The 21422-nt window shown below is 44.8% G+C and overlaps 1 gene segment (V, D, J or C); it reads left to right on the top strand.

Moving 5' to 3' along the window:
- LOC109884463 (T-cell receptor beta-1 chain C region-like) overlaps positions 1 to 21191 on the top strand; it is a 31561-nt gene extending 10370 nt beyond the window's left edge. Inside the window, 4 exon segments of the C gene segment in view lie at positions 16500 to 16850; positions 17057 to 17080; positions 17264 to 17370; positions 20139 to 21191. Of these exon segments, the coding sequence occupies positions 16500 to 16850; positions 17057 to 17080; positions 17264 to 17370; positions 20139 to 20162 (506 nt within the window).
- The last annotated feature ends 231 nt before the right edge of the window (positions 21192 to 21422 follow it).

The raw sequence follows: 21422 nt of genomic DNA, 5'->3' as shown, positions 1-21422 counted from the left end.
ATATCAATAACTTCTGCTCCTGTATCAATAACTTCTGTTCCTGTATCAATAACTTCTGTTCCTGTATCAATAACTTCTGGTCCTGTATCAATAACTTCTGTTATTGTATTAATAACTTATGTTCCTGTATCAACAACTTCTGTTACTGTATCAATCACTTCTGTTCCTGTATCAATAACTTCCAGCTGATCCAGCAGAGCGCAGTAATGTCACACTGTACTGTAGGTAGACACATCAACTATAAGCTCCTCCCTCCTCAGAACAAAGACTCACTAAACCCCTCCCCTCCTTCTCTGCTCCCCTCTCCTTCTCTCCTCCCCCCTCCCCTCCTTCTCTCCTCCCCTCTCCTCCCCTCCTCATCCCTCCCCTCCTTCTCTCCTCCCCCCTACCCTCCTTCTCTCCTCCCCTCCTCTCCTCTCCTCCCCTCCTCATCCCTCCCCCCTCCTTCTCTCCTCCCCTCCTCCCCTCCTCATCCCTCCTTCTCTCCTCCTTCTCTCCTCCCCCCTCCCCTCCTTCTCTCCTCCCCTCCTCCCCTCCCCTCCTTCTCTCCTCCCCTCTCCTCCTGGGGAATTACCATTGAGTTCCTACCTCAGCCTTTTCATTTGTCTTAGTATCTATCTGCACTAAAAAAGTCACCATGTTCAAAATATTTACCACGTTCCTTGTTTGTCTCTCCTTCCTCTCAGGTAAGTGTCACAGAGATACGTTATATCCACTGTGGCATCTTTGTAATGTCCTCTTGACTGTGTTTTCCTCCCCTCTGTAGAGGAGGTGGTGTTCTCCTCCTCTCTCCTCATCCGCCAGACTCCTCAACACCTCCTGAGGAGGACAACTGAACACAGAGAGGCACACCTGGACTGTCACCACGGCGACAACGACTACCCGTACATGTTGTGGTACCAACAGAAGGACAAGGGAGGACAGAAGACCATGGAACTCATTGGAACACTACACTATACAAACCCAACTCTTGAGAAGAACTATGAAACACGGTTCAACTTAACAGGTCATTCCAAGGCCAAAGCCAGCCTGGTTATCTCTGAGATAAACCCTACAGACAGTGCCATGTATTACTGTGCAGCCAGTCAGCACAGTGCTGCAGATTCATTCCCTCACTAACCCAAAACTACTGGTCGTATCAACACACCTGCACAAGGTTAACTCTAACTGTCTCTGGTGAACAATGAATATGTGGTTTTATATTTAGCTGGGTGGGTAGAGAAGGCAGTCCATACACAATGCAGTCTGTTGTGTCTACACAGTCTACCTCAACATGGGTTATTCGGGTGATAAGTTAGCTTATACTGAATATCACAGCAGCATGTATGTCACGGGGTTCTTCCGTCGAAGGAGAGGCGGACCGATACGCAGCGGGGTTGAAGTTCATGGTGTTTTAATAAGAAAAACTATACATGAACAAACTACAAAACAATAAATGTGAAAACCCGAAACCAGTCCCGTGTGGTACAAACACTGACACAGGAGACAATCACCCACAAAACCCAAAACCAGTCCCGTGTGGTACAAACACTGACACAGGAGACAATCACCCACAAAACCCAAAACCAGTCCCGTGTGGTACAAACACTGACACAGGAGACAATCACCCACAAAACCCAAAACCAGTCCCGTGTGGTACAAACACTGACACAGGAGACAATCACCCACAAAACCCAAAACCAGTCCCGTGTGGTACAAACACTGACACAGGAGACAATCACCCACAAAACCCAACACCAGTCCCGTGTGGTACAAACACTGACACAGGAGACAATCACCCACAAAACCCAAAACCAGTCCCGTGTGGTACAAACACTGACACAGGAGACAATCACCCACAAAACCCAAAACCAGTCCCGTGTGGCACAAACACTGACACAGGAGACAATCACCCACAAAACCCAAAACCAGTCCCGTGTGGTACAAACACTGACACAGGAGACAATCACCCACAAAACCCAAAACCAGTCCCGTGTGGCACAAACACTGACACAGGAGACAATCACCCACAAAACCCAAAACCAGTCCCGTGTGGTACAAACACTGACACAGGAGACAATCACCCACAAAACCCAACACCAGTCCCGTGTGGTACAAACACTGACACAGGAGACAATCACCCACAAAACCAGTCCCGTGTGGTACAAACACTGACACAGGAGACAATCACCCACAAAACCCAAAACCAGTCCCGTGTGGTACAAACACTGACACAGGAGACAATCACCCACAAAACCAGTCCCGTGTGGTACAAACACTGACACAGGAGACAATCACCCACAAAACCCAAAACCAGTCCCGTGTGGTACAAACACTGACACAGGAGACAATCACCCACAAAACCAGTCCCGTGTGGTACAAACACTGACACAGGCGACAATCACACACAAAACCAGTCCCGTGTGGTACAAACACTGACACAGGAGACAATCACCCACAAAACCCAAACAGGCTACCTAAATATGGTTCCCAATCAGAGACAATGACTAACACCTGCCTCTGATTGAGAACCATATCAGGCCAAACACAGAAACAGACAAACTAGACACACAACATAGAATGCCCACTCAGATCACACCCTGACCAACCAAAACGTAGAAACATACAGAGCAAACTATGGTCAGGGTGTGACAATGTAACTGTCTAGTAATCAGAGGCTACCTCTGGTACATGTAACTGTGGAGGAATTAGAGGCTACCTCTGGTACATGTACCTGTGGAGGAATTAGAGGCTACCTCTGGTACATGTAACTGTGGAGGAATTAGAGGCTACCTCTGGTACATGTAACTGTGGATTAATAAAAGGAAGATAAGAGAAGGGGATAACAGAGCTGAATAAACTTGGAGAGAAAGATCATAATGCCTGTTTATGTTTTGAGTGTCCTTCTTTCCAGCATGGTTTCGGGGTCACAGTTGAGACTGTTCTGAAGTGGGATTTTGACCGACACATAAATATAACGTTTATCTTGAAGTTCTTAGTAAAAACCCATACATGTTGATCGGTCTTCAAAGATGTTATATCTAGCATCCCAGTAGGGGGCATAGCAAGAGCTATGAACCACAACCTCTGTAACTAAACCGTGAATACACCTTCCTTTTCAACAACACAGCGTCACATTTTGAGGACGAGACTAGAATATTCTGCCCTGTTCAGTTTACGAGACAATCTCTGTTTGTCTGTTGCCAGTTCTTCTTGTCTCGTCAAGCCTACCAGCTTGTTTTTCGTACTCCTGTTTTCTTGAGCCTGTGTTCTAGTTATCACGGTTTTGATCATTCTGCCTGCACTGACCCTGAGCCTGCCTGCCTGCCCTTGACCTGTTGTTTGCCTGCCCTGACCCTGACCCTGCCTGCCATGACCCTGAGCCTGCCTGCCCTGACCCTGAGCCTGCCTGCCATGACCCTGAGCCTGCCTGCCCTGACCCTGAGCCTGCCTGCCCTGACCCTGAGCCTGCCTGCCCTTGACCTGTTGTTAGCCTGCCCTAACCCTGAGCCTGCCTGTCCTTGACCTGTTGTTAGCCTGCCCTAACCCTGAGCCTGCCTGTCCTTGACCTGTTGTTAGCCTGCCCTAACCCTGAGCCTGCCTGTCCTTGACCTGTTGTTAGCCTGCCCTAACCCTGACCCTGACCCTGCCTGCCCTGACCCTGAGCCTGCCTGCCCTAACCCTGAGCCTGCCTGCCCTGACCCTGAGCCTGCCTGCCCTGACCCTGAGCCTGCCTGCCCTTGACCTGTTGTTAGCCTGCCCTAACCCTGAGCCTGCCTGTCCTTGACCTGTTGTTAGCCTGCCCTAACCCTGACCCTGACCCTGCCCTAACCCTGACCCTGAGCCTGCCTGCCCTAACCCTGAGCCTGCCTGCCCTGACCCTGAGCCTGCCTGCCCTAACCCTGAGCCTGCCTGCCCTGACCCTGAGCCTGCCTGCCCTAACCCTGAGCCTGCCTGCCCTGACCCTGAGCCTGCCTGCCCTAACCCTGAGCCTGCCTGCCCTGACCCTGAGCCTGCCTGCCCTAACCCTGAGCCTGCCTGTCCTGACCCTGAGCCTGCCTGCCCTAACCCTGAGCCTGCCTGCCCTAACCCTGAGCCTGCCTGCCCTTGACCTGTTGTTAGCCTGCCCTGACCCTGAGCCTGCCTGCCCTGACCCTGAGCCTGCCTGCCCTGACCCTGAGCCTGCCTGCCCTGACCCTGAGCCTGCCTGCCCTAACCCTGAGCCTGCCTGCCCTGACCCTGAGCCTGCCTGCCCTGACCCTGAGCCTGCCTGCCCTAACCCTGAGCCTGCCTGCCCTGACCCTGAGCCTGCCTGCCCTAACCCTGAGCCTGCCTGCCCTGACCCTGAGCCTGCCTGCCCTGACCCTGAGCCTGCCTGCCCTAACCCTGAGCCTGCCTGCCCTGACCCTGAGCCTGCCTGCCCTAACCCTGAGCCTGCCTGCCCTAACCCTGAGCCTGCCTGCCCTGACCCTGAGCCTGCCTGCCCTAACCCTGAGCCTGCCTGCCCTGACCCTGAGCCTGCCTGCCCTGACCCTGAGCCTGCCTGCCCTAACCCTGAGCCTGCCTGCCCTGACCCTGAGCCTGCCTGCCCTAACCCTGAGCCTGCCTGTCCTGACCCTGAGCCTGCCTGCCCTAACCCTGAGCCTGCCTGCCCTAACCCTGAGCCTGCCTGCCCTTGACCTGTTGTTAGCCTGCCCTGACCCTGAGCCTGCCTGCCCTGACCCTGAGCCTGCCTGCCCTAACCCTGAGCCTGCCTGCCCTGACCCTGAGCCTGCCTGCCCTGACCCTGAGCCTGCCTGCCCTGACCCTGAGCCTGCCTGCCCTGACCCTGAGCCTGCCTGCCCTGACCCTGAGCCTGCCTGCCCTGACCCTGAGCCTGCCTGCCCTGACCCTGAGCCTGCCTGCCCTAACCCTGACCCTGACCCTGACCCTGAGCCTGCCTGCCCTGACCCTGAGCCTGCCTGCCCTAACCCTGACCCTGACCCTGAGCCTGCCTGCCCTAACCCTGACCCTGACCCTGAGCCTGCCTGCCCTGACCCTGAGCCTGCCTGCCCTAACCCTGACCCTGACCCTGAGCCTGCCTGCCCTGACCCTGAGCCTGCCTGCCCTAACCCTGACCCTGACCCTGAGCCTGCCTGCCCTGACCCTGAGCCTGCCTGCCCTAACCCTGACCCTGACCCTGAGCCTGCCTGCCCTGACCCTGAGCCTGCCTGCCCTAACCCTGACCCTGACCCTGAGCCTGCCTGCCCTGACCCTGAGCCTGCCTGCCCTAACCCTGACCCTGACCCTGAGCCTGCCTGCCCTGACCCTGACCCTGACCCTGACCCTGACCCTGACCCTAACCCTGAGCCTGCCTGCCCTAACCCTGACCCTGACCCTGCCCTGACCCTGAGCCTGCCTGCCCTAACCCTGACCCTGCCTGACCCTGACCCTGACCCTGACCCTGAGCCTGCCTGACCCTGACCCTGACCCTGACCCTGAGCCTGCCTGACCCTGACCCTGACCCTGACCCTGAGCCTGCCTGCCCTGACCCTGAGCCTGCCTGCCCTGACCCTGAGCCTGCCTGCCCTGACCCTGAGCCTGCCTGCCCTGACCCTGAGCCTGCCTGCCCTGACCCTGAGCCTGCCTGTCCTGACCCTGAGCCTGCCTGCCCTGACCCTGACCTGTTGTTTGCCTGCCCCATGTTTATATAATAAACGTCTGTTATTTCAACTGTCTGCATCTGTGTCTTTTCCTGAGCCGTGATAGACATGCCTACTCATCCCAGAGTTTTTCTTTATTTTTACTCTTTTCTACATTGTAGAATAATAGTCACATCAAAACTATGAAATAACACATATGGAATCATGTAGTAACCAGAAAAGTGTTCGCTTTGCACACTCTTGGCATTCTCTCAACCAGCTTCATGAGGTAGTCACCTGGAATGCATTTCAATTAACAGGTGTGCCTTGTTAAAAGTTAATTTGTGGAAATTCTTTACTTCTTAATGCATTTGAGCCAATCAGTAGTGGTAGTGTACAGGAGATAGGCCTATTTGGGGGGGGGGGGGGGGGGCTAGTGTTGTTTTTCAGCTAGTGTTGTTTTTCCCGGTGGGGGTAGTTTAGCTAGTGGGGTTGATATCTCTGGGGGGGGGGGGGGGTAGTTCAGCTAGTGTGGTTGATATCTCTAATTTGATAGTATTTGACATTAAACTGTCCTTCAGTTGTTGTTTTCGCATCAGATAACTGATCCTATGAGATAGGAGAGTACAGGTGCCAACCATTATACTAGAGTTGTTGTCCTCGTTGTCCTCATACCTGCAGGCCAAGTCAGTGGTTCTACACTTTCAAAGATAGATATAACAAACAGTATATGGGTGTTTTTCTGACTGTCTGACTGTCATCCAGATGTACCTGGTATATAGGTCTACCCTTGTATCAAATTAAACTATTTGATTAAAAAGGGAGAAGTTTCTCAGAGTTGACCTTCCATTGACCTCTGGAGGGTAAATGTCAGATTACACAGAAATGAAACCAGGAGTCTAAACTATCCTAGATTATACACTGACCCCTGGAGGGTAAATGTCAGATTACACAGAAATCAACCCATGAGTCTAAACTATCCTAGATTATAAACTATCCTAGATTATACACTGACCCCTGGAGGGTAAATGTCAGATTACACAGAAATCAACCCATGAGTCTAAACTATCCTAGATTATAAACTATCCTAGATTATAAACTATCCTAGATTATACACTGACCCCTGGAGGGTAAATGTCAGATTACACAGAAATGAAACCAGGAGTCTAAACTATCCTAGATTATAAACTATCCTAGATTATACACTGACCCCTGGAGGGTAAATGTCAGATTACACAGAAATGAAACCAGGAGTCTAAACTATCCTAGATTATACACTGACCCCTGGAGGGTAAATGTCAGATTACACAGAAATGAAACCAGGAGTCTAAACTATCCTAGATTATACACTGACCCCTGGAGGGTAAATGTCAGATTACACAGAAATGAAACCAGGAGTCTAAACTATCCTAGATTATAAACTATCCTAGATTATACACTGACCCCTGGAGGGTAAATGTCAGATTACACAGAAATGAAACCAGGAGTCTAAACTATCCTAGATTATACACTGACCCCTGGAGGGTAAATGTCAGATTACACAGAAATGAAACCAGGAGTCTAAACTATCCTAGATTATACACTGACCCCTGGAGGGTAAATGTCAGACTACACAGAAATGAAACCAGGAGTCTAAACTATCCTAGATTATAAACTATCCTAGATTATACACTGACCTCTGGAGGGTAAATGTCAGACTACACAGAAATGAAACCAGGAGTCTAAACTATCCTAGATTATAAACTATCCTAGATTATAAACTATCCTAGATTATAAACTATCCTAGATTATAAACTATCCTAGATTATAAACTATCCTAGATTATAAACTATCCTGGATTCAATTCCATGACTTCAGATATAAAACAAAAAGAAAACGTATTTAAGATTCCCTCTAAATATTATATATACGAATATAAATACATATGAATCCCTGATTGATATTACATCTTTCTGTTTTAGAGACAGAGAGATGGCAGAGAGAGGCGTCAACTCCACTATAGGACGAAACAGAAACAAAACATTACCTGTCCCCTCCTGTTCCTCTGTCTTCTCTTCTGCTTCCTCCCCTCTGCTTTTCTTAGCGCTGTTGACAGAAATAGAAAGAGTCCGTTTGGAACAGGAACCCCCATATCGACACACCTGCTGCTACAGACAGATACTGAGAAGGAGAGATGGGTAGAGAGAGAGAGAGAGAGACCGGGTGGGGGGAAGGAGGGAAGAGAAAGACGAGAGAATGAGAGAGAGACCGGGTGGGGGGAAGGAGGGAAGAGAAAGACGAGAGAATGAGAGAGAATTTGTGTTTTTGTGTGATGCTTTCACACTGTGGGGACAGGGGGCCACGGTGATATATTCACATAGAGACGCCGTACAAAAACCTCCTCCCATTCACTTCCATACAAAAACCTCCTCCCATTCACTTCCATACAAAAACAACCTCCTCCCATTCACTTCCATACAAAAAAAACTCCTCCCATTCACTTCCATACAAAAACAACCTCCTCCCATTCACTTCCATACAAAAACAACCTCCTCCCATTCACTTCCGTACAAAAACCTCCTCCCATTCACTTCCATACAAAAACAACCTCCTCCCATTCACTTCCATACAAAAACAACCTCCTCCCATTCACTTCCATACAAAAACAACCTCCTCCCATTCACTTTCGTACAAAAACCTCCTAGTGTCTGTTCTCTGTATCTCTGTTCATTTTCCCTAGAGGGTGAATGACAGAGAGATCTGAGGTAGTATCTGTTCTCTGTATCTCTGTTCATTTTCCCTAGAGGATGAATGACAGAGAGATCTGAGGTAGTATCTGTTCTCTGTATCTCTGAGTATCTCTGTTCATTTTCCCTAGAGGGTGAATGACAGAGAGATCTGAGGTAGTATCTGTTCTCTGTATCTCTGAGTATCTCTGTTCATTTTCCCTAGAGGGTGAATGACAGAGAGATCTGAGGTAGTATCTGTTCTCTGTATCTCTGAGTATCTCTGTTCATTTTCCCTAGAGGGTGAATGACAGAGAGATCTGAGGTATTATCTGTTCTCTGTATCTCTGTTCATTTTCCCTAGAGGGAGAATGACAGAGAGATCTGAGGTAGTATCTGTTCTCTGTATCTCTGAGTATCTCTGTTCATTTTCCCTAGAGGGTGAAAGACAGAGAGATCTGAGGTATTATCTGTTCTCTGTATCTGTTCATTTTCCCTAGAGGGAGAATGACAGAGAGATCTGAGGTAGTATCTGTTCTCTGTATCTCTGAGTATCTCTGTTCATTTTCCCTAGAGGGAGAATGACAGAGAGATCTGAGGTAGTATCTGTTCTCTGTATCTCTGAGTATCTCTGTTCATTTTCCCTAGAGGGAGAATGACAGAGAGATCTGAGGTAGTATCTGTTCTCTGTATCTCTGAGTATCTCTGTTCATTTTCCCTAGAGGGTGAATGACAGAGAGATCTGAGGTATTATCTGTTCTCTGTATCTCTGTTCATTTTCCCTAGAGGGAGAATGACAGAGAGATCTGAGGTAGTATCTGTTCTCTGTATCTCTGAGTATCTCTGTTCATTTTCCCTAGAGGGTGAATGACAGAGAGATCTGAGGTATTATCTGTTCTCTGTATCTCTGTTCATTTTCCCTAGAGGGAGAATGACAGAGAGATCTGAGGTAGTATCTGTTCTCTGTATCTCTGAGTATCTCTGTTCATTTTCCCTAGAGGGTGAATGACAGAGAGATCTGAGGTATTTTTGGAAGAGGAGAGTAGCGATGTGACACTGGAAGTGTGCCCTACTTTGGAAATGGAACAAAGCTCACTGTTTTAGGTAAGTTAACTTCTTAAAGATTCATAATATGTATGTAAATATGTAACCCTGAAGGTGTTTCGTTGCCAATAAGAGTCTCCTAAAGTGGTCAATCTGAACTAAAGGGTTGATGTGAAAACGCTGTGACTTCAAACCAACCAGCCTTCTTTGGCAAAGGAACCAAACTCACTGTTTTAGGTAAAGACTTCCTACTTTCTCATCGTGAAATGTATGATTTTTTATTTTCTTTCTTCATAAAAACATGAATAATTGACTAAAAACAAGCATTCTTAAAGTATTACTGATGCCAAAAGCATAGAACAAGGCAGTAGTAGTTGGTCCATTACTGCTCAGTATGTCCGCACTGTGACAACTATAATCCTGCCTTCTTTGGAGCAGGAACCAAACTGACTGTTCTGGGTAAGAGAATATTCACCATGATGGAACTAATGGGTGTCTATGTGTGGTGTAGTAGCATAGTGATGTGAAGAGTTAGTTGGTTGTGGATTCAGTATATTAGATTAGTTCATACTAGTGTTACTCCACTCAATGCTTTTTGATGTTAAGCCTGTACACTGTGCCAACTATGAGGCACATTTCGGTTCAGGCACCAAATTAACAGTTCTCGGTAAGTAATCCGTACACTATGTTTGCCTTTATGTGTCGTTTGAGTTAGACAACGTAATTGTGAGAAGAGAGATGTGATATCCTAGTAGATTATAGTATGTTTGTCTCATCTATTTGTTCTAAACTGGTAAGAACAGGGTGTTGGTTGGTATTAGGAGAATAGATTTATCAAAGGTCGTGATCGGGGATGGAAGGTTCTAGAAAACAGCACAGCTAGAGACTAAATCTATATTAGAGCAGTGTTCCACTGTACTGTGCTAACGGTGCCAGGCTCAGCATGTCTATACTGTATATCTATATTAGAGCAGTATTCCACTGTACTGTGTTAACGGTGCCAGGCTCAGCATGTCTATACTGTATATCTATATTAGAGCAGTATTCCACTGTACTGTGTTAACGGTGCCAGGCTCAGCATGTCTATACTGTATATCTATATTAGAGCAGTATTCCACTGTACTGTGTTAACGGTGCCAGGCTCAGCATGTCTATACTGTATATCTATATTAGAGCAGTATTCCACTGTACTGTGTTAACGGTGCCAGGCTCAGCATGTCTATACTGTATATCTATATTAGAGCAGTATTCCACTGTACTGTGTTAACGGTGCCAGGCTCAGCATGTCTATACTGTATATCTATATTAGAGCAGTATTCCACTGTACTGTGTTAACGGTGCCAGGCTCAGCATGTCTATACTGTATATCTATATTAGAGCAGTATTCCACTGTACTGTGTTAATGGTGCCGGCCAGGCTCAGCATGTCTATACTGTATATCTATATTAGAGCAGTATTCCACTGTACTGTGTTAATGGTGCCAGGCTCAGCATGTCTATACTGTATATCTATATTAGAGCAGTATTCCACTGTACTGTGTTAATGGTGCCGGCCAGGCTCAGCATGTCTATACTGTATATCTATATTAGAGCAGTATTCCACTGTACTGTGTTAACGGTGCCAGGCTCAGCATGTCTATACTGTATATCTATATTAGAGCAGTATTCCACTGTACTGTGTTAACGGTGCCAGGCTCAGCATGTCTATACTGTATATCTATATTAGAGCAGTGTTCCACTGTACTGTGTTAACGGTGCCAGGCTCAGCATGTCTATACTGTATATCTATATTAGAGCAGTGTTCCACTGTACTGTGTTAACGGTGCCAGGCTCAGCATGTCTATACTGTATATCTATATTAGAGCAGTGTTCCACTGTACTGTGTTAACGGTGCCAGGCTCAGCATGTCTATACTGTATATCTATATTAGAGCAGTATTCCACTGTACTGTGTTAACGGTGCCAGGCTCAGCATGTCTATACTGTATATCTATATTAGAGCAGTATTCCACTGTACTGTGTTAACGGTGCCAGGCTCAGCATGTCTATACTGTATATCTATATTAGAGCAGTATTCCACTGTACTGTGTTAATGGTGCCGGCCAGGCTCAGCATGTCTATACTGTATATCTATATTAGAGCAGTATTCCACTGTACTGTGTTAACGGTGCCAGGCTCAGCATGTCTATACTGTATATCTATATTAGAGCAGTATTCCACTGTACTGTGTTAACGGTGCCAGGCTCAGCATGTCTATACTGTATATCTATATTAGAGCAGTATTCCACTGTACTGTGTTAACGGTGCCGGCCAGGCTCAGCATGTCTATACTGTATATCTATATTAGAGCAGTATTCCACTGTACTGTGTTAACGGTACCAGGCTCAGCATGTCTATACTGTATATCTATATTAGAGCAGTATTCCACTGTACTGTGTTAACGGTGCCAGGCTCAGCATGTCTATACTGTATATCTATATTAGAGCAGTATTCCACTGTACTGTGTTAACGGTGCCAGGCTCAGCATGTCTATACTGTATATCTATATTAGAGCAGTATTCCACTGTACTGTGTTAACGGTGCCAGGCTCAGCATGTCTATACTGTATATCTATATTAGAGCAGTATTCCACTGTACTGTGTTAACGGTGCCAGGCTCAGCATGTCTATACTGTATATCTATATTAGAGCAATATTCCACTGTACTGTGTTAATGGTGCCAGGCTCAGCATGTCTATACTGTATATCTATATTAGAGCAGTATTCCACTGTACTGTGTTAACGGTGCCAGGCTCAGCATGTCTATACTGTATATCTATATTAGAGCAGTATTCCACTGTACTGTGTTAACGGTGCCAGGCTCAGCATGTCTATACTGTATATCTATATTAGAGCAGTATTCCACTGTACTGTGTTAATGGTGCCAGGCTCAGCATGTCTATACTGTATATCTATATTAGAGCAGTATTCCACTGTACTGTGTTAATGGTGCCGGCCAGGCTCAGCATGTCTATACTGTATATCTATATTAGAGCAGTGTTCCACTGTACTGTGTTAACGGTGCCAGGCTCAGCATGTCTATACTGTATATCTATATTAGAGCAGTATTCCACTGTACTGTGTTAACGGTGCCAGGCTCAGCATGTCTATACTGTATATCTATATTAGAGCAGTATTCCACTGTACTGTGTTAACGGTGCCGGCCAGGCTCAGCATGTCTATACTGTATATCTATATTAGAGCAGTGTTCCACTGTACTGTGTTAACGGTGCCAGGCTCAGCATGTCTATACTGTATATCTATATTAGAGCAGTATTCCACTGTACTGTGTTAACGGTGCCGGCCAGGCTCAGCATGTCTATACTGTATATCTATATTAGAGCAGTATTCCACTGTACTGTGTTAACGGTGCCAGGCTCAGCATGTCTATACTGTATATCTATATTAGAGCACTATTCCACTGTACTGTGCTAACGGTGCCAGGCTCAGCATGTCTATACTGTATATCTATATTAGAGCACTATTCCACTGTACTGTGTTAACGGTGCCAGGCTCAGCATGTCTATACTGTATATCTATATTAGAGCAGTATTCCACTGTACTGTGTTAACGGTGCCGGCCAGGCTCAGCATGTCTATACTGTATATCTATATTAGAGCACTATTCCACTGTACTGTGTTAACGGTGCCAGGCTCAGCATGTCTATACTGTATATCTATATTAGAGCAGTATTCCACTGTACTGTGTTAATGGTGCCAGGCTCAGCATGTCTATACTGTATATCTATATTAGAGCAGTGTTCCACTGTACTGTGTTAATGGTGCCAGGCTCAGCATGTCTATACTGTATATCTATATTAGAGCAGTATTCCACTGTACTGTGTTAACGGTGCCGGCCAGGCTCAGCATGTCTATACTGTATATCTATATTAGAGCAGTATTCCACTGTACTGTGTTAACGGTGCCAGGCTCAGCATGTCTATACTGTATATCTATATTAGAGCAGTATTCCACTGTACTGTGTTAACGGTGCCGGCCAGGCTCAGCATGTCTATACTGTATATCTATATTAGAGCAGTATTCCACTGTACTGTGTTAACGGTGCCAGGCTCAGCATGTCTATACTGTATATCTATATTAGAGCACTATTCCACTGTACTGTGTTAACGGTGCCAGGCTCAGCATGTCTATACTGTATATCTATATTAGAGCAGTATTCCACTGTACTGTGTTAACGGTGCCAGGCTCAGCATGTCTATACTGTATATCTATATTAGAGCAGTATTCCACTGTACTGTGTTAACGGTGCCAGGCTCAGCATGTCTATACTGTATATCTATATTAGAGCAGTGTTCCACTGTACTGTGTTAACGGTGCCAGGCTCAGCATGTCTATACTGTATATCTATATTAGAGCAGTATTCCACTGTACTGTGTTAATGGTACCAGGCTCAGCATGTCTATACTGTATATCTATATTAGAGCAGTATTCCACTGTACTGTGTTAATGGTGCCAGGCTCAGCATGTCTATACTGTATATCTATATTAGAGCAGTGTTCCACTGTACTGTGTTAACGGTGCCAGGCTCAGCATGTCTATACTGTATATCTATATTAGAGCAGTGTTCCACTGTACTGTGTTAACGGTGCCAGGCTCAGCATGTCTATACTGTATATCTATATTAGAGCACTATTCCACTGTACTGTGTTAATGGTGCCAGGCTCAGCATGTCTATACTGTATATCTATATTAGAGCAGTATTCCACTGTACTGTGTTAACGGTGCCAGGCTCAGCATGTCTATACTGTATATCTATATTAGAGCAGTATTCCACTGTACTGTGTTAATGGTGCCAGGCTCAGCATGTCTATACTGTATATCTATATTAGAGAAAAATGGAAACACAGAGATACAGTATTCTGCATTATAAAAACAGTCACACTTTAAACTAAAAGGTTGTTTTAATGTAACTGGATCACAGTAAAAACATCAGTTATCTTCCTCTAACAGTCTACATGTCTCATGGTATTGAGGTATAAAGTGGTCTGGTTCTATGCCCAGACCCAGTCTACATCTCTCATGGTATTGAGGTATAAAGTGGTCTGGTTCTATGCCCAGACCCAGTCTACATGTCTCATGGTATTGAGGTATAAAGTGGTCTGGTTCTATGCCCAGACCCAGTCTACATCTCTCATGGTATTGAGGTATAAAGTGGTCTGGTTCTATGCCCAGACCCAGTCTACATCTCTCATGGTATTGAGGTATAAAGTGGTCTGGTTCTATGCCCAGACCCAGTCCACATCTCTCATGGTATTGAGGTATAAAGTGGTCTGGTTCTATGCCCAGACCCAGTCTACATCTCTCATGGTTCTAGTTGTTATCTAGTTGAGTTTCAAGACACAGACTTACTACGACAATGGAACTAGACTCACAGTCTGAGGTAAAGGCAAGACTCTGCTAGAGTTGTGATTGTGAATGATTTTTAAATATTGGTTGAATTCTAGTTGATTGATCTGGTATATTAGTTGAACATGCAAATATTCAGGAGGTGGAAAATAGCTAGGTTTGTTTTAGTCCTGTGAATAGAGCTAACGGAGAAAGAGAGTTAAGCTCTGTCGACATAAACATGCTAGAAATACAGTATTAGCCCCTTTGGTAAAGACAAACTACAGCAACTACAGTACTAGCCCCTTTGGTAAAGACAAACTACAGCAACTACAGTACTAGCCCCTTTGGTAAAGACAAACTACAGCAACTACAGTACTAGCCCCTTTGGTAAAGACAAACTACAGCAACTACAGTACTAGCCCCTTTGGTAAAGACAAACTACAGCAACTACAGTACTAGCCCCCTTGGTAAAGACAAACTACAGCAACTACAGTACTAGCCCCCTTGGTAAAGACAAACTACAGCAACTACAGTACTAGCCCCCTTGGTAAAGACAAACTACAGCAACTACAGTACTAGCCCCTTTGGTAAAGACAAACTACAGCAACTACAGTACTAGCCCCTTTGGTAAAGACAAACTACAGCAACTACAGTACTAGCCCCTTTGGTAAAGACAAACTACAGCAACTACAGTATTAACCCCCTTTGGTAAAGACAAACTACAGCAACTACAGTATTAACCCCCCTTGGTAAAGACAAACTACAGCAACTACAGTATTAACCCCTTTGGTAAAGACAAACTACAGCAACTACAGTATTAACCCCCTTTGGTAAAGACAAACTACAGCAACTACAGTATTAACCCCCTTTGGTAAAGACAAACTACAGCAACTACAGTATTAACCCCCTTTGGTAAAGACAAACTACAGCAACTACAGTATTAACCCCCCTTGGTAAAGACAAACTACAGCAACTACAGTACTTGCTAGCTAGCATCAGCCTGGTTTTCTGTCTGTGAGTATGTGGTGTTCTCTGGCGCTTATCCTGCCTACTTTGGAGAGGGAACCATGCTAACAGTTCTGGGTAAGGATGCTGCAAAAAGAAACTGTAAAAAAAACTGTAATAATACTGTAAAAATACTGTAATAATACTGTAAAAATACTGTAATAATACTGTAAAAATACTGTAAAAATACTGTAAAAAAACTGTAAAAATACTGTAAAAATACTGTAATAATACTGTAATAATACTGTAAAAATACTGTAATAATACTGTAAAAATACTGTAATAATACTGTAATAATACTGTAATAATACTGTAATAATCGTATATTATAGCTTTCATGTTCGACGGTCTTGACAATGACTTTGGCAGCTGGGTTACAAAGAGGTTCACTCTGAGATGCTGACTGAAATGTTGTGTTATGGGCTTGTCTGGACACAGAATTTGGTGGTTCACGTTGCCTTGATGTTACTGGACCGGTTTATAGAAGGAGATAGACAGGACCGGTTTATAGAAGGAGAAAGACAGGACCGGTTTATAGAATGAGAAAGACAGGACCGGTTTATAGAAGGAGAAAGACAGGACCAGTTTATAGAAGGAGATAGACAGGACCGGTTTATAGAAGGAGATAGACAGGACTGGTTTATAGGTGTCATTTCTGTCTCGTCTCTTTTAAAGCACTCAGGTTCAGGTCTGAGTGGACAACAAATAGAGCCATTGATTGACTGTTAAAGGTTAAAGCTTCTTCTATTTCCTCCCTGCAGAGCCAGACATCCCTGTCACTCCACCCAAAGTCAAAGTCCTTCCACCCTCCACTAAGGAGTGTGAAGATAGAAACAAGAAGAAGAAGAAGACGTTGGTGTGTGTGGCCACCGACTTCTACCCCGACCACGTCACTGTGTTCTGGAAGTTAAATGGAGGCGCCAACATCACCGATGGAGTGGGGACCGACAACACTGCCTTGAGGGATGAAAACAGACGCTACAGTATCACCAGCAGACTGAGAGTCCCAGCCAAGACATGGAACACGGCCTCTAACAGATTCACCTGCACCGTCCGCTTCTTCAATGGGACCGATGACATATATGTTGCAGATCACATTAACGGAGAAGAAGGTATGGTCAAATGATGAACTAAAACACTGTCCTTGTTTATGAGAAGAAACAGGTTTCATTGAATGACAATAGTATGCTTCTCTGTATTTGTCATTCTCTAGTAAAATAATAAGTAAACTAGTGAGCTTCTCTACATCATTATGTAGAACTAGGATGTACTTTAGCCTGTGTCATGTGAAACACTGCTCTGTTTCCTCCATGTCAAGGTGGTGATGGAGGGATGACGACAGGTAAATGTGCCCATTCTATACTGAAATACTTATTGTTCATGCCAAATACATGGAATACATATAACCTATAGTTTACATAATACTGTTTACAATACTATCATATTTAGATGCCTAATCTGCGGAACAATATTAACCCGACAGCATCTTAGTCAAGGTCATTTCAATGTCTTGTTGTCCTTGTAGAGTACTACGTGAAGAGCACCCAGACTGCCAAGCTGGCCTACAGCTTCTTCATCGCTAAGAGTACCTTCTACGGCCTGGTCGTCGTGGCTCTGATTTGGAAGTTTCAGGTGAGTTCACTGCTACTATGATGAGGGACATCACACAGCCTTCTCTCTCTTCTTCAATCTATGTCTTGTGCCAGCTAGCCTGGTCCCAGATCTGTTTGTGCTGTTATGGTCGGCATGACAACGACATTTTTATTTTATTTTTTATTTTCACCTTTATTTAACCAGGTAGGCTAGTTGAGAACACCTTTATTTAACCAGGTAGGCTAGTTGAGAACAAGTTCTCATTTGCAACTGCGACCTGGCCAAGATAAAGCATAGCAGTGTGAGCATACAACAAAGAGTTACACATGGAGTAAACAATTAACAAGTCAATAACACAGTAGAAAACGAAGGGGGGGTCTATATACAATGTGTGCAAAAGGCATGAGGAGGTAGGCAAATAATTACAATTTTGCAGATTAACACTGGAGTGATAAAAGATCAGATGGTCATGTACAGGTAGAGATATTGGTGTGCAGAAGAGCAGAAAAGTAAATAAATAAAAACAGTACGGGGGTGAGGTAGGTGAAAAGGGTGGGCTATTTACCAATAGACTATGTACAGCTGCAGCGATCGGTTAGCTGCTCAGATAGCTGATGTTTGAAGTTGGTGAGGGAGATAAAAGTCTCCAACTTCAGCGATTTTTGCAATTCGTTCTAGTCACAGGCAGCAGAGTACTGGAACGAAAGGCGGCCAAATGAGGTGTTGGCTTTAGGGATGATCAGTGAGATACACCTGCTGGAGCGCGTGCTACGGATGGGTGTTGCCATCGTGACCAGTGAGCTGAGATAAGGCGGAGCTTTACCTAGCATAGACTTGTAGATGACCTGGAGCCAGTGGGTCTGGCGACGAATATGTAGCGAGGGCCAGCCGACTAGAGCATACAAGTCGCAGTGGTGGGTAGTATAAGGTGCTTTAGTGACAAAACGGATGGCACTGTGACATACTGTAGGAGTTGGCAGGAAACAGATCTGGGACCAGGCTAGCTTTGTGCTAATAAAGGATCTAAGATGGCAACATACTGTCTTTATCCTGTATCTCTGTGTTCCCATACAGACACCATACAGACACCATACTGTCTTTATCCTGTATCTCTGTGTTCCCATACAGACACCATACTGTCTTTATCCTGTATCTCTGTGTGTTCCCATACAGACACCATACTGTCTTTATCCTGTATCTCTGTGTTCCCATACAGACACCATACTGTCTTTATCCTGTATCTCTGTGTGTTCCCATACAGACACCATACTGTCTTTATCCTGTATCTCAGTGTCCCCATACAGACACCATACTGTCTTTATCCCGTATCTCTGTGTTCCCATACAGACACCATACTGTCTTTATCCTGTATCTCTGTGTTCCCACACAGACACTATACTGTCTTTATCCTGTATCTCTGTGTTCCCATACAGACACCAGACAGACACCATACTGTCTTTATCCTGTATCTGTGTTCCCATACAGACACCATACTGTCTTTATCCTGTATCTCTGTGTTCCCATACAGACACCATACTGTCTTTATCCTGTATCTCTGTGTTCCCATACAGACACCATACTGTCTTTATCCTGTATCTCTGTGTTTCCATACAGACACCATACTGTCTTTATCCTGTATCTCTGTGTTCCCATACAGACACCATACTGTCTTTATCCCGTATCTCTGTGTGTTCCCATACAGACACCATACTGTCTTTATCCTGTATCTCTGTGTTCCCCATACAGACACCATACTGTCTTTATCCTGTATCTCTGTGTTCCCATACAGACACCATACAGACACCATACTGTCTTTATTCTGTATCTCTGTGTTCCCATACAGACACCATACTGTCTTTATCCCGTATCTCTGTGTGTTCCCATACAGACACCATACTGTCTTTATCCTGTATCTCTGTGTTCCCATACAGACACCATACTGTCTTTATCCTGTATCTCTGTGTTCCCATACAGACACCATACAGACACCATACTGTCTTTATCCTGTATCTCTGTGTTCCCATACAGACACCATACTGTCTTTATCCTGTATCTCTGTGTTCCCCATACAGACACCATACTGTCTTTATCCTGTATCTCTGTGTTCCCATACAGACACCATACAGACACCATACTGTCTTTATCCTGTATCTCTGTGCTCCCATACAGACACCATACAGACACCATACTGTCTTTATCCTGTATCTCTGTGTTTCCATACAGACACCATACTGTCTTTATCCCGTATCTCTGTGTTCCCATACAGACACCATACTGTCTTTATCCCGTATCTCTGTGTGTTCCCATACAGACACCATACTGTCTTTATCCTGTATCTCTGTGTTCCCATACAGACACCATACTGTCTTTATCCTGTATCTCTGTGTTCCCATACAGACACCATACAGACACCATACTGTCTTTATCCTGTATCTCTGTGTTCCCATACAGACACCATACTGTCTTTATCCTGTATCTCTGTGTTCCCATACAGACACCATACTGTCTTTATCCTGTATCTCTGTGTTCCCATACAGACACCATACTGTCTTTATCCTGTATCTCTGTGTTCCCATACAGACACCATACAGACACCATACTGTCTTTATCCTGTATCTCTGTGCTCCCATACAGACACCATACTGTCTTTATCCTGTATCTCTGTGTTCCCATACAGATACCATACTGTCTTTATCCTGTATCTCTGTGTTCCCCATACAGACACCATACTGTCTTTATCCTGTATCTCTGTGTTCCCATACAGACACCATACTGTCTTTATCCTGTATCTCTGTGTTCCCATACAGCGCTCCTCAGATAAACAGATGTAATTGATCCCTGACCGAGACCAGGCCACCTGTGGAAGCTGAGCTCAGTGTACTGGAGGGAGTCATGTGTGGCATAAGGCTCTGGTGAAAAGTAGTGCACTATAAAGGGAACAGGATGCCATTTGGGACGAAGAACAAACCCATTTCTATCATGTGATTACAATGTACAGTGTGCTGTCTATTATCTGTCACTTACTATACAATGTGAGGATGTATTTTATCGTCCCCAATAAACAGAATCTTTATTCATGTATTCACTGAGTGTACAAAACATTAAGAACACCTTCCTCATCCTCCCCCTTGAATTCGTCGGGGACATGGACTCTACAAGGTGTTGAAAGCGTTCCACAGGGATGCTGGCCCATGTTGACTCCAATGCTTCCCACAGTTGTGTCAAGTTGTCTGGATGTCCTTCGGGTGGTGGACCATTCTTGATAAACACCGGAAACTGTAGAACGTGAAAAACCCAGCAGCGTTGCAGTTCTTGACACAACCAGTGCACCCAGCACCTACTACCATACCCCCGTTCAAAGGCACTTAAATATTTTGTCTTGTCCATTCACCCTCTGAAGGACACACAGACACAATCCATGTCTCTATTGTCTCAAGGCTTAAAAATCCTTCCTTTATCCAGTCTCCTCCCCTTCATTCTACTTAACAAGTGGGATCATATCTTTCACCTGGATTCACCTGGCCAATTTATGTCATGGAAAGAGCAGGTGTTCATAATGTTTTGTTCACTCAGTGTATATGAGTTAATTCAGGAAGTGTGTCAAAAAACTATTCCATTAACTTACAAAATCAACATTTATGTTAATGTTTGTATTATTTTTGTTGCAGGAATTACATCATAGTGTATACAGTATAAATATATGTTGCTTTCCAATTTCAATGTTTTCCTGATGAACAACACATTCAATAATGTGCAAATAGAGGCGTCTGGGTTTGGCCCCGGTAGGCCGACATTATAAATAAGAATTTGTTTTTTAACTGACTTGCCCAGTTAAATAAAGGTTAAATAAAATATATATATATAATTAGTCTGTTCAAGTGTCATTTTATCAGTCTGAGTTGTCAGGTAACGTTTTCCTTCAACACGCTGTGACATCTGCTCTAGTAATTTCATCATCACGTGTTACTATATTACTCACTTGTTACTATATACTCACTTGTTACAATATTACTCACTTGTTACTATATTACTCACTTGTTACTATATTACTCACTTGTTACTATATTACTCACTTGTTACTATATTACTCA

Source organism: Oncorhynchus kisutch, linkage group LG7, assembly GCF_002021735.2.
Source record: "Oncorhynchus kisutch isolate 150728-3 linkage group LG7, Okis_V2, whole genome shotgun sequence".
In the NCBI taxonomy this organism is placed as follows: domain Eukaryota; kingdom Metazoa; phylum Chordata; class Actinopteri; order Salmoniformes; family Salmonidae; genus Oncorhynchus; species Oncorhynchus kisutch.
This window is presented reverse-complemented; position numbering and strand designations above follow the sequence as displayed.